At 45.1% G+C, this 15,041-nt stretch overlaps 1 protein-coding gene across 4 annotated transcripts in view; it reads right to left on the bottom strand.

Moving 5' to 3' along the window:
- LOC139417050 (disks large homolog 4-like) overlaps positions 1 to 15,041 on the bottom strand; it is a 180,671-nt gene that overhangs the window by 8,133 nt on the left and 157,497 nt on the right. For 3 of the 4 annotated variants that reach the window (XM_071166291.1, XM_071166293.1, XM_071166294.1), the window contains 5 exons: positions 11,679 to 11,802; positions 9,217 to 9,376; positions 7,897 to 7,999; positions 3,318 to 3,420; positions 3,055 to 3,231 (listed from right to left, as the gene is read on the bottom strand). In XM_071166291.1, the coding sequence (XP_071022392.1) occupies positions 3,055 to 3,231; positions 3,318 to 3,420; positions 7,897 to 7,999; positions 9,217 to 9,376; positions 11,679 to 11,802 (667 nt within the window). The remainder of the gene's footprint in view (positions 1 to 3,054; positions 3,232 to 3,317; positions 3,421 to 7,896; positions 8,000 to 9,216; positions 9,377 to 11,678; positions 11,803 to 15,041) is intronic. The other variant, XM_071166292.1, reaches the window with a different exon arrangement.

The raw sequence follows: 15,041 nt of genomic DNA, 5'->3' as shown, positions 1-15,041 counted from the left end.
GGTCCCCCTCAGTGTTAGGTGTGGTCCCCCTCAGAGTTAGGTGTGGTCCCCCCCAGCGTTAGGTGTGGTCCCCCTCAGTGTTAGGTCTGGTCCGCCTCAGCGTTAGGTCTGGTCCCCTCAGCGTTAGGTGTGGTCCCCCTCAGCGTAAGGTGTGGTCCCCCTCAGTGTTAGGAGTGGTCCCTCTCAGTGTTAGGTGTCCCCCCTCAGTGTTAGGTGTGGTCCCCTCAGTGTTAGGTGTGGTCCCCCTCAGTGTGAGGTGTGGTCCCCTCAGTGTTAGGTGTGGTCCCCTCAGTGTTAGGTGTGGTCCCCCTCAGCGTTAGGTGTGGAACCCCTCAGCGTAAGGTGTGGTCCCCCTCAGTGTTAGGTGTGGTCGCCCTCAGTGTTAGGTGTGGTCCCCCTCAGTGTTAGGTATGATCCCCTCAGTGATAGGTATGGTCCCCTCAATGTTAAGTGTGGTCCCCCTCAGTGTTAGGTGTGCTCCCCCTCAGCGTTAGGTGTGGTCCCTCTCAGCGTAAGGTGTGGTCCCCCTCAGTGTTAGGTATGATCCCCTCAGTGATAGGTATGGTCCCCTCAATGTTAAGTGTGGTCCCCCTCAGTGTTAGGTGTGCTCCCCCTCAGCGTTAGGTGTGGTCCCTCTCAGCATAAGGTGTGGTCCCCCTCAGTGTTAGGTGTGGTCCCCCTCAGTGTTAGGTATGGTCCCCTCAATGTTAAGTGTTGTCCCCCTCAGTGTTAGGTGTAGTCCCCCTCAGTGTTAGGTCTGGTCCCCCTCAGTGTTAGGTGTGGTCCCCCTCAGTGTTAGGTATGGTCCCCTCAATGTTAAGTGTGGTCCCCCTCAGTGTTAGGTGTGCTCCCCCTCAGCATTAGGTGTGGTCCCCCTCAGCGTAAGGTGTGGTCCCCCTCAGTGTTAGGTGTGGTCCCCCTCAGTGTTAGGTATGGTCCCCTCAATGTTAAGTGTGGTCCCCCTCAGTGTTAGGTGTGGTCCCCCTCAGTGTTAGGTGTGGTCCCCCTCAGTGTTAGGTGTCCCCCCTCAGTGTTAGTTGTGGTCCCCCTCGGCGTTAGGTGTGGTCCCCTCAGTGTTAGGTGTGGTCCCCTCAGTGTTAGGTGTCCCCCCCCCCTCAGTGTTAGGTGTGGTCCCCCTCAGTGTTAGGTGTGGTCTCCCTCACCGTTAGGTGTGGTCCCCTCAGTGTTAGGTGTGGTCCCCCTCAGTGTTAGGTCTGGTCCGCCTCAGCGTTAGGTGCGGTCCGCCTCAGCGTTAGGTGTGGTCCCCCTCAGCGTTAGGTGTGGTCCCCCTCAGCGTTAGGTGTGGTCCCCCTCAGTGTTAGGTGTCCCCCCTCAGTGTTAGGTGTGGTCCCCCTCAGTGTTAGGTCCACATCAGTGTTAGGTGTGGTCCCCCTCAGTGTTAGGTGTGGTCCCCTTCAGAGTTAGGTCTGGTCCCCCCCAGCGTTAGGTGTGGTCCCCCTCAGTGTTAGGTGTGGTCCCCCTCAGCATTAGGTGTGGTCCCCCTCAGTGTTAGGTGTCCCCCCTCAGTGTTAGGTGTGGTCCCACTCAGTGTTAGGTCCCCATCAGTGTTAGGTGTGGTCCCCCCAGTGTTAGGTGTGGTCCCCCTCAGCGTTAGGTGTGGTCCCCCTCAGTGTTAAGTGTGGTCCCCCTCAGTGTTAGGTGTGGTCCCCTCAGCGTTAGGTCTGGTCCCCCTCAGCGTTAGGTGTGGTCCCCTCAGTGTTAGGTGTGGCCCCCCTCAGCATTAGGTCCCCCCCTCAGTGTTAGGTGTGGTCCCCCTCAGTGTTAGGTGTCCCCCCTCAGTGTTAGGTGTGGTCCCCCTCAGTGTTAGGTCCCCATCAGTGTTAGGTGTGGTCCCCCCAAGCGTTAGGTGTGGTCCCCCTCAGTGTTAGGTCTGGTCCCCCTCAGTGTTAAGTGTGGTCCCCCTCAGTGTTAGGTGTGGTCCCCTCAGCGTTAGGTCTGGTCCCCCTCAGCGTTAGGTGTGGTCCCCTCAGTGTTAGGTGTGGCCCCCCTCAGCGTTAGGTCCCCCCCTCAGTGTTAGGTGTGGTCCCCCTCAGTGTTAGGTGTGGTCCCCCTCAGCGTTAGGTCTGGTCTCCCGCAGTGTTAGGTGTGGTCCCCCTCAGTGTTAGGTGTGGTCACCCTCAGTGTTAGGTCTGGTCCCCCTAAGTGTTAGGTGTGGTCCCCCTCAGTGTTAGGTGTGTTCCCCCTCCGTGTTAGGTCTGGTCCCCCTCAGTGTTAGGTCTGGTCCCCCTCAGTGTTAGGTCTGGTCCCCCTCAGCGTTAGGTCTGGTCCCCCTCAGTGTTAGGTGTGGTCCCCCTCCGTGTTAGGTGTGGTCCCCCTCAGCGTTAGGTCTGGTCCCCCTCAGTGTTAAGTGTGGTCCCCCTCAGTGTTAGGTGTGGTCCCCTCAGCGTTAGGTCTGGTCCCCCTCAGCGTTAGGTGTGGTCCCCTCAGTGTTAGGTGTGGCCCCCCTCAGCGTTAGGTCCCCCCCTCAGTGTTAGGTGTGGTCCCCCTCAGTGTTAGGTGTGGTCCCCCTCAGCGTTAGGTCTGGTCTCCCGCAGTGTTAGGTGTGGTCCCCCTCAGTGTTAGGTGTGGTCACCCTCAGTGTTAGGTCTGGTCCCCCTAAGTGTTAGGTGTGGTCCCCCTCAGTGTTAGGTGTGTTCCCCCTCCGTGTTAGGTCTGGTCCCCCTCAGTGTTAGGTCTGGTCCCCCTCAGTGTTAGGTCTGGTCCCCCTCAGCGTTAGGTCTGGTCCCCCTCAGTGTTAGGTGTGGTCCCCCTCCGTGTTAGGTGTGGTCCCCCTCAGCGTTAGGTCTGGTCCCCCTCAGCGTTAGGTCTGGTCCCCCTCAGCGTTAGGTGTGGTCCCCCTCAGTGTTAGGTGTGGTCCCCCTCCGTGTTAGGTGTGGTCCCCCTCAGTGTTAGGTCTGGTCCCCCTCAACGTTAGGTCTGGTCCCCCTCAGCGTTAGGTGTGGTCCCCCTCAGTGTTAGGTCTGGTCCCCCTCAGCGTTAGGTCTGGTCCCCCTCAGCGTTAGGTGCGTTACCCGCGTTAGGTGTGTTACCTACCTGTGTTTGCTGGGTATATACCCTAGTTCCTCCAGTTGTCCCTGTTGTCCCAGTCTCCTAGCAGTCCACCACTCTTCATCACTACAGTCAGTCACATGGAGCACCTCCCCGAAGTTAAAGCCCAATGCCTGGCTCAACAGCCCACAGTCTGCTGTTTTATCATAGTCAAACAGGGCCCTGCATAGAGAGGACATAGAGCTACATTAGTATGTCAGGGAGACATTAGCATGACATAGGGCTACATTATCATGACACTACTTTACCTGACATAGAAGGTCCTGTTGGCTCGGAGGGTCCCAGAGCTCATGCTACTGTTCATCATCTGTTCTCTCAGGTCGTGGATCTTAGCCTCAAACCTGCTGTATTCTACACACACACACACACACACACACACACACACACACACACACACACACACACACACACACACACACACACACACACACACACACACACACACACACACACACACACACACACACACACACACACACCAATTGATGAACGGACTGCTGAATGTATATTTTTCTCTTGCTTTATTTGTTCTTTTCCATATTATGTCTCTCTGATAAGCAGGAAGGGGCTGAACATAGACCATATTAATATATGTAGCCTTACAAATAAGGTTCATGAAATCAATGACCAGGTTGGTCCTGGTCAATTCCTGGATGGGAGATCAGATGCTGCTGGAAGTGGTGTTGGAGGTCCAGTAGGAGGCACTCTTTCCTCTGGTCTAAAGAATATCCCAATGCCCCAGGGCAGTGATTGGGGACACTGCCCTGTGTAGGGTGCCATCTTTCGGATGGGGCGTTAAACGGGTGTCCTGACTCTCTGAGGTCATCTAAGATCCCATGGCACTTATCGTAAGAGTAGGGGTGTTAACCCCGGTGTCCTGGCTAAATTCCCAATCTGGCCCTCAAACCATCACGGTCACCTAATAATCCCCAGTTTACAATTGGCTCATTCATCCCCCCTCCTCTCCCCTGTAACTATTCCCCAGGTCGTTGCTGCAAATGAGAACGTGTTCTCAGTCAACTTACCTGGTAAAATAAAGGATAAATAAATAAATAACTTGCTGACATCAGATAACATTTATATATTAGCCATTTCTGAGACTCACTTAGATAATTCATTTGAATATACAGCAGTAGCAATACAAGGATATAACATCTATAGAAGAGACGGGAATGCTTATGGGGGAGGTGTTGTGTATATATTCAGAGCCATATCCCTGTAATACCATCGTGCGCAAATTGATTCTGTCCCCCCACACCAAACGCAATCACGACACACAGGTTGAAATAAGATACAATTGTATCAGGCTGTAGTAGTGTTACCTTCTGGACAGTAGTTAGTCTACAGTAGTCTATATTTAGTATATAGTAGTCTGTAAATAGTCTACAGTAGTCTATATTTAGTATATAGTAGTCTGTAATTAGTCTATAGCAGTTTGTAGTTAGTCTATAGTAGTCTGTATTTAGTCAACATTTAGTCTATAGTAGTCTGTAATTAGTCTATAGTAGTCTGACGTAGTCTGACGTAGTCTACAGTAGTCTACAGTAGTCTATAGTAGTCTATAGTAGTCTGACATAGTCTACAGTAGTCTATAGTAGTCTACAGTAGTCTATAATAGTCTGACTTAATCTAAAGTGGTCTATAGTTGTCTGACGTTGTCTACAATAGTCTATTGTAGTCTGACTAGTCTACAGTAGTCTACAGTAGTCTGACGTAGTCTATGGTAGTCTGACATAGACTACGCCAGACTACTTTAGACTAAGGTAATCTGACATAGTCTACAGTTTGTCTATAGTAGTCTGACGTAGTCTACAGTCGTCTGACTTAGACTAAAGTTTGTCTATATTTGTCTATAGTAGTCTAAAATTAGTCTATAGTAGTCTATAGTTGTCTAAAGTTAGTCTATAGTTGTCTAAAGTTTGTCTATAGTAGTCTATAGTAGTCTAAAGTTAGTCTATAGTAGTCTATAGTTGTCTAAAGTTAGTCTATAGTAGTCTGTAATTTGTCTACAGTTAGTCTATATCGGTCAGTAGAGAGTATATAGTCGTCTGTAGTAGTCTTACGTAGTCTACAGTAGTCTATGGTTGTCTGATGTAGTCTACAGTTTGTCGATAGTAGTCTGACATAGACTACAGTTTGTCTATAGTAGTCTGACATAGACGACAGTTTGTGTATAGTTTTCTACAGTAGTCCATAGTAGCCTACAGTAGTCGATTGTAGTCTGACGTAGTCTACAGTAGTCGATAGTAGTCTGACGTAGTCTACAGTAGTCTATAGTAGTCTGACGTAGTCTACATTAGTCGAACATAGTCTATAGTAGTCTGACAGTCTACATTAGTCGGACATAGTCTATAGTAGTCTGAAGTAGTCTACAGTTTGTCTATAGCAGTCTTTAGTAGTCTAAAGTTAGTCTATAGTAGTCTGTTATTAGTCTACAGTTAGTCTATAGTAGTCTAAAGTTAGTCTATAGTAGTGTGTAATTAGTCTACAGTTGGTCTATATTGGTCAATATATAGTACATAGTCGTCAGTAGCAGTCTATAGTAGTCTGATGTAGTCTACAGTAGTCTACAGTAGTCTATAGTAGTCTGATGTAGTCTACAGTAGTCTATAGTAGTCTGACATAGTCTACAGTTTGTCTATAGTAGTCTGAAGTAGTCTACAGTTCCTGTATAGTTTTCTACAGCAGTCTATAGCAGCCTACAGTACAGTCTATAGTAGTCTGACGTAGTCTACAGTATTTTGACGTAGTCTCAGTAGTCTGACATAGTTTATAGTAGTCTGACGTAGTCTCAGTAGTCTACAGTTTGTCTAGTCTGACGCAGTCTACAGTAGTCTGACATAGTCTGTAGTAGTCTGACATAGTGTACAGTAGTCTATAGTAGTCTGACATAGTGTACAGTAGTCTATAGTAGTCAACAGTTTGTCTATAGCTTTCTACAGTAGTCTATAGTAGCCTACAGTAGTCTATAGTAGTCTGACGTAGTCTACAGTAGTCTGACGTAGTCTACAGTAGTCTGACATAGTGTACAGTAGTCTGACATAGTGTACAGTAGTCTATAGTAGTCTATAGTAGTCTACAGTTTGTCTATAGTAGTCTGACGTGGTCAACAGTTTGTCTATAGCTTTCTACAGTAGTCTATAGTAGCCTACAGTAGTCTATAGTAGCCTACAGTAGTCTATAGTAGTCTGACGTAGTCTACAGTAGTCTGACGTAGTCTACAGTAGTCTGACATAGTGTACAGTAGTCTATAGTAGTCTATAGTAGTCTACAGTTTGTCTATAGCTTTCTACAGTAGTTTATAGTAGCCTACAGTAGTCTATAGTTTATCTATAGTAGTCTATAGTCACTAATAATGCCACTTTAATAATGTTTACATATCTTGCATTACTCATCTCATATGTGTATACTGTATTTTATACCATCTATTGCATCTTGCCTATGATGCTCGGTCATCGTTCATTCATATATTTATATGTATATATTCTTATTCCATCCCTTTACTTAGATTTGTGTGCATAAGGTAGTTATTGTGGAATTGTTAGATTACTTGTTAGATATTACTGCATTGTCGGAACTAGAAGCACAAGCATTTCGCTACACTCACATTAACATCTGCTGTATGTGACTAATACAATTTGATTTGATTTGGAATGGTCTATAGTAGTCTGTATTTAGTCTGTGGTTCGTCTATAGTAATCTGTAGTAGTCTATAGAAGTCTGTAGTTAGTCTGTGGTTAGCCTATAGTAATCTGTAGTTGTCTATAGTAGTCTGTAGTAGTCTATAGTAGTCTGTAGTAGTCTATAGTAGTCTGCCGTGAATCTGTAGTAACATAAAGTAGTCTATAATAGTCTATGGTAGTCTGTAGTTAGTCTGGAGTAAAATGTAGTAGTCTATCCTAGTATGCAGTTAGTCCTTATTAGTCCATAGTAATCTACAGTAGTCTATAGTAGTTTACAGTAGAATGTAGTAGTCTATCCTAGTATTTAGTTAGTCCTTATTAGTCTATAGTAATCTACAGTAGTCTATAGTAGTTTACAGTAGAATGTATTAGTCTATCCTAGTATGCAGTTAGTCCTTATTAGTCTATAGTAGTCTACAGTAGTCTATAGTAGTTTACAGTAGAATGTATTAGTCTATCCTAGTATGCAGTTAGTCCTTGTTAGTCTATAGTAGTCTATAGCAGTTTATAGTAGAATGTAGTAGTCTATCCTAGTATGTAGTTAGTCCTTATTAGTCTATAGTAGTCTACAGTAGTCTATAGTAGTTTATAGTAAAATGTAGTAGTCTATCCTAGTATGTAGTTAGTCTATAGTAGTCTACAGTAGTCTATAGTAGTTTACAGTAGATTGTAGTAGTCTATCCTAGTATGTAATTCGTCTTATTAGTCTATAGTAGTTTATAGTAGAATGTAGTAGTCTATCCTAGTATGTAGTTAGTCCTTATTAGTCTATAGTAGTCTACAGTAGTCTATAGTAGAATATAGTAGTCTATCCTAGTATGTAGTTTTTCCTTATTGTCTATAGTAGTCTCACTCTCTGGACTGTACTGGTCTGTATTGGTCTGTGATATTCTTACCCTCAGGTCTATAGTGGTCTGTAGTGGTCTGTGATTTTCTTACCCACAGGTCTGTAGTGGTCTGTGATATTCTTACACTCAGGTCTGTAGTGGTCTGTAGTGGTCTGTGATATTCTTACCCCCAGGTCTGTAGTGGTCTGTAGTGGTCTGTGATATTCTTACCCTCAGGTCTGTAGTGGTCTGTGATATTCTTACCCTCAGGTCTGTAGTGGTCTGTAGTGGTCTGTAGTGGTCTGTGATATTCTTACCCTCAGGTCTGTACTGAGCGATGATAGTAACAGTCTGTCCAGCATTCTTCAGAGCTGCTGCAGCCTGTTCATGAGTCGCATGTCTGAGATCCACACCGTTTACCTGCAGAGGAGTTATAACCATTACATTACATAATATTACATTAATGTGACATAACACTACACAAGACTACCTAGCATTACATAACACTACATAACACTATATAACACTATGTGACACTACATAACACTATGTGACACTACATAACACTACATGACACTATGTGACACTACATAACACTATATAACACTACATAACACTACATAGCATTACATAACACAACACTATACTGTAACATTACACTAAATAAGAATACATAACATTACATAAGACTACATAACACTATGTAACACTACATAACACTACATAGCATTGCATAGCATTACATAACACAACATAACATTACATAACACTACACAACACTATGTAACACTACATAATATTACATAACACCATGTAACACTACATAACATTACATAACACTACAAAACGTTACATAACATTACATAACACTATGTAACACCACATAACATTACATAACACTACGTAACACTACATAACATTACATAACACTATGTAACACTAGGTAACGCTATACAACATTACATAACACTACTTAACACTACATAACACTACAAAACATTACATAACATTACAGAACACTAAATAAGACGACATAACATTACAAAACACTACAAAACAGTACATAACATTACAGAACACTAAATAAGACTACATAACATTACAAAACACTACAAAACAGTACATAACATTACATAACACTAAATAAGACTACAAAACATCACATAACACTATGTAACACTACGTAACACTACATAACACTACATAACACTACATAACATTACATAACACTATGTAACACTACATGACATTACATAACACTATGTAACACTACAAAACATTACATAACATTATGTAACACTACGTCACACTATATAACAATACATAACACTATGTAACACTATGTAACACTACGTAACACTACATAACACTACATAACATTACAAAACATTACATAACATTACATAACACTAAATAAGACTACATAACATTACATAACACTATGTAACACTACATGACATTACATAACACTATGTAACACTACATGACATTACATAGCACTATGTAACACTACATAACATTACATAACACTATGTAACACTACATAACACTACATAACATTACATAACACTTTGTAACACTACATAACATTACATAACACTATGTAACACTACATAACATTACATAACACTACTCACGCTGATGATTTGGTCTCCCTTGCGTAGCTCTCCTGAGAGATCAGCCGGTCCTCCAGCCAGGATGAAGGAGATAAAGATTCCCTCTCCGTCTTCTCCCCCAACGATGTTAAACCCCAGACCAGTCGACCCTCGGTGGATACACACCCGCCTGGCCTCTCTACTGGGAGGCCACACACAGACATTATAATACACCGTATCACCCTAACCCTCTCTACTACATATATACTGTAACACTCAGCCTGGTCACTACTACATATCTACTGTAACACTCAGCCTGGTCTCTCTACTACATATATACTGTAACACTCAGCCTGGTCACTACTACATATCTACTGTAACACTCAGCCTGGTCACTACTACATATCTACTGTAACACTCAGCCTGGTCACTACTACATATCTACTGTAACGCTCAGCCTGGTCTCTCTACTACATATATAATCTACTGTAACACTCAGCCTGGTCTCTCTACTACATATCTACTGTAACACTCAGCCTGGTCTCTCTACTACATATATAATCTACTGTAACACTCAGCCTGGTCTCTCTACTACATATCTACTGTAACGCTCAGCCTGGTCTCTCTACTACATATCTACTGTAACGCTCAGCCTGGTCTCTCTACTACATATCTACTGTAACACTCAGCCTGGTCTCTCTACTACATATATAATCTACTGTAACACTCAGCCTGGTCTCTCTACTACATATCTACTGTAACACTCAGCCTGGTCTCTCTACTACATATCTACTGTAACACTCAGCCTGGTCACTACTACATATCTACTGTAACGCTCAGCCTGGTCTCTCTACTACATATCTACTGTAACACTCAGCCTGGTCACTACTACATATCTACTGTAACACTCAGCCTGGTCTCTCTACTACATATATAATCTACTGTAACACTCAGCCTGGTCTCTCTACTACATATCTACTGTAACACTCAGCCTGGTCTCTCTACTACATATCTACTGTAACACTCAGCCTGGTCACTACTACATATCTACTGTAACACTCAGCCTGGTCTCTCTACTACATATCTACTGTAACACTCAGCCTGGTCTCTCTACTACATATCTACTGTAACACTCAGCCTGGTCACTACTACATATCTACTGTAACACTCAGCCTGGTCACTACTACATATCTACTGTAACACTCAGCCTGGTCTCTCTACTACATATCTACTGTAACACTCAGCCTGGTCTCTCTACTACATATCTACTGTAACACTCATCCTGGTCTCTCTACTACATATCTACTGCAACACTCAGCCTGGTCTCTCTACTACATATCTACTATAACGCTCAGCCTGGTCTCTTTACTACATATATAATCTACTGTAACACTCAGCCTGGTCACTACTACATATCTACTGTAACACTCAGCCTGGTCTCTCTACTACATATCTACTGTAACACTCAGCCTGGTCTCTCTACTACATATCTACTGTAACACTCAGCCTGGTCTCTCTACTACATATCTACTGTAACACTCAGCCTGGTCTCTCTACTACATATCTACTGTAACGCTCAGCCTGGTCTCTTTACTACATATCTACTGTAACGCTCAGCCTGGTCACTACTACATATCTACTGTAACACTCAGCCTGGTCTCTCTACTACATATCTACTGTAACACTCAGCCTGGTCTCTCTACTACATATCTACTGTAACACTCAGCCTGGTCACTATTACATATCTACTGCAACACTCAGCCTGGTCTCTCTACTACATATCTACTGTAACACTCAGCCTGGTCTCTCTACTACATATCTACTGTAACACTCAGCCTGGTCTCTCTACTACATATCTACTGTAACACTCAGCCTGGTCTCTCTACTACATATCTACTGCAACACTCAGCCTGGTCTCTCTACTACATATCTACTGTAACACTCAGCCTGGTCTCTCTACTACATATCTACTGTAACACTCAGCCTGGTCTCTCTACTACATATCTACTGCAACACTCAGCCTGGTCTCTCTACTACATATCTACTGTAACACTCAGCCTGGTCTCTCTACTACATATATAATCTACTGTAACACTCAGCCTGGTCTCTCTACTACATATCTACTGTAACACTCAGCCTGGTCACTACTACATATCTACTGTAACACTCAGCCTGGTCTCTCTACTACATATCTACTGTAACACTCAGCCTGGTCTCTCTACTACATATCTACTGTAACACTCAGCCTGGTCTCTCTACTACATATCTACTGTAACACTCAGCCTGGTCTCTCTACTACATATCTACTGTAACACTCAGCCTGGTCACTACTACATATCTACTGTAACACTCAGCCTGGTCACTCAGCCCAATATGTCTCCATACAGATAGAACCTGACATTAAACAGACATTTCTCCATACATCCCAACCTGATGTCTGGTTTGACGGACATGATATGATTTGAGTTACATTGACATTTTTGTGTGTGTCTGTGTGTCCTGACCTGGGGATGTCGTCTTCTCCCATCATGCCGTGCGGTATGGGTGAGTAGCGTCGTGGCGAGGGCGGCGGCAGAGAGGATTGTGGGTAATCTAGGTAGTTAGGGCCCACGTCTGGGTCCATGTACGCTGGAGAGACAGGGAGAGATGAGGTTGAATATGTAGAGCTAGACCCCGGTACATTACAACACTGCTCAGCTTCAAGTTCCTTGGTGTCCACATCACCAACAAACTATCATGGTCCAAACACACCAAGACAGTCGTGAAGAGGGCACGACAAAACCTATTCCCCCTCTGGAGACTGAAAAGATTTGGCATGGGTCCTCAGATCCTCAAAAGGTTCTACAGAGTAGTGCGTACGGCCCAGTACATCACTGGGGCTAAGCTGCCTGCCATCCAGGACCTCTATACCAGGCGGTGTCAGAGGAAGGACCAACAAATTGTCAAAGACTCCAGCCACCCTGGTCATAGACTGTTCACTCTACTACCACACGGCAAGTGGTACAGGAACGCCAAGTCTAGGTCCAAGAGGCTTCTAAACAGTTTTTACCCCCAAGCTATAAGACTCCTGAACAGCCAATCGATTGGCCACCCGGACTATTTACATTAACACCCCCCCCCCTTTTACACCGCTGCTACTCTCTGTTTATTATCTATCCATAGTGTCACGGCCCCTCCTCTGCAGTGCAGGGGCGGTTCCTCCTGCAGGCAGAGGAGGGTCCTTAGTGATTGGAGTCACCTGGGCTCAGGGCATTTAAACTGCTGCTTCACCAATCTCTCTCTCTCTCTGCTCCTCCAGGTATAAACCTGTTTTGTTTATTCCTTTGTAGTTTTACATAGTTTTTCACTCAGTCATTAACACACACAGATTCATGCATCCCTGCACTTTACATACACCTTACATTATGATACTTTCACAACTCATTCCTTTTTCGTCGTTTAAAGTGAATCGTTTTTGGTTTATAATAAAGAACCTTTTTGATTGGCCTATACCTGTTCGTGTCTCCTCATTTTTGCCACAGGCTATGAGCCGGCCTGTATATAGCCTCCACATTGACTCTGTACCGGTACCCCCTGTATGTAGCCTCCACATTGACTCTGTACCGGTACCCCCTGTATATAGCCTCCACATTGACTCTGTACCGGTACCCCCTGTATATAGCCTCCACATTGAATCTGTACCGGTACCCCCTGTATATAGCCTCCACATTGACTCTGTACCGTAATACCCTGTATATAGCCTCCACATTGACTCTGTACCGTAATACCCTGTATATAGCCTCCACATTGACTCTGTACCGGTACCCCCTGTATATAGCCTCCACATTGACTCTGTACCGTAATACCCTGTATATAGCCTCCACATTGACTCTGTACCGTAATACCCTGTATATAGCCTCCACATTGACTCTGTACCGTAATACCCTGTATATAGCCTCCACATTGACTCTGTACCGTAATACCCTGTATATAGCCTCCACATTGACTCTGTACTGGTACCCCTGTATATAGCCTCCACATTGACTCTGTACCGGTACCCCCTGTATATAGCCTCCACATTGACTCTGTACTGGTACCCCTGTATATAGCCTCCACATTGACTCTGTACTGGTACCCCTGTATATAGCCTCCACATTGACTCTGTACCGGTACCCCCTGTATATAGCCTCCACATTGACTCTGTACTGGTACCCCTGTATATAGCCTCCACATTGACTCTGTACCGGTACCCCCTGTATATAGCCTCCACATTGACTCTGTACTGGTACCCCTGTATATAGCCTCCACATTGACTCTGTACTGGTACCCCCTGTATATAGCCTCCACATTGACTCTGTACTGGTACCCCCTGTATATAGCCTCCACATTGACTCTGTACCGGTACCCCCCCTGTATATAGCCTCCACATTGACTCTGTACTGGTACCCCCTGTATATAGCCTCCACATTGACTCTGTACTGGTACCCCCTGTATATAGCCTCCACATTGACTCTGTACTGGTACCCCCTGTATATAGCCTCCACATTGACTCTGTACTGGTACCCCCTGTATATAGCCTCCACATTGACTCTGTACTGGTACCCCCTGTATATAGCCTCCACATTGACTCTGTACCGTAACACCCTGTATATAGCCTCCACATTGACTCTGTACCAGTACCCCCTGTATATAGCCTCCACATTGACTCTGTACCAGTACCCCCTGTATATAGCCTCCACATTGACTCTGTACTGGTACCCCCTGTATATAGCCTCCACATTGACTCTGTACTGGTACCCCTGTATATAGCCTCCACATTGACTCTGTACCGGTACCCCCTGTGTATAGCCTCCACATTGACTCTGTACCGGTACCCCCTGTATATAGCCTCCACATTGACTCTGTACCGGTACCCCCTGTATATAGCCTCCACATTGACTCTGTACCGTAATACCCTGTATATAGCCTCCATATTGACTCTGTACCAGTACCCCCTGTATATAGTCTCCACATTGACTCTGTACCGGTACCTCCTGTATATAGCCTCCACATTGACTGTACCGGTACCCCCTGTATATAGCCTCCACATTGACTCTGTACCGTAACACCCTGCATATAGCCTCCATATTGACTCTGTACCGGTACCCCCTGTATATAGTCTCCACATTGACTCTGTACCGGTACCCCCTGTATATAGCCTCCACATTGACTCTGTACCGGTACCCCCTGTATATAGCCTCCACATTGACTCTGTACCGTAACACCCTGCATATAGCCTCCATATTGACTCTGTACCGGTACCCCCTGTATATAGTCTCCACATTGACTCTGTACCGGTACCCCCTGTATATAGCCTCCACATTGACTCTGTACCGGTACCCCCTGTATATAGCCTCCACATTGACTCTGTACTGGTACCCCCTGTATATAGCCTCCACATTGACTCTGTACCGGTACCCCCTGTGTATAGCCTCCACATTGACTCTGTACCGGTACCCCCTGTATATAGCCTCCACATTGACTCTGTACCGGTACCCCCTGTATATAGCCTCCACATTGACTCTGTACCGTAATACCCTGTATATAGCCTCCATATTGACTCTGTACCAGTACCCCCTGTATATAGTCTCCACATTGACTCTGTACCGGTACCTCCTGTATATAGCCTCCACATTGACTGTACCGGTACCCCCTGTATATAGCCTCCACATTGACTCTGTACCGTAACACCCTGCATATAGCCTCCATATTGACTCTGTACCGGTACCCCCTGTATATAGTCTCCACATTGACTCTGTACCGGTACCCCCTGTATATAGCCTCCACATTGACTCTGTACCGGTACCCCCTGTATATAGCCTCCACATTGACTCTGTACCGTAACACCC

The sequence above is a fragment of the Oncorhynchus clarkii genome, chromosome 9 (genome assembly GCF_045791955.1).
Source record: "Oncorhynchus clarkii lewisi isolate Uvic-CL-2024 chromosome 9, UVic_Ocla_1.0, whole genome shotgun sequence".
NCBI classification, from domain to species: Eukaryota; Metazoa; Chordata; class Actinopteri; order Salmoniformes; family Salmonidae; genus Oncorhynchus; species Oncorhynchus clarkii.
The sequence above is the reverse complement of the archived record's forward strand: the minus strand, read 5'-3'. Positions and strand labels throughout refer to the sequence as shown.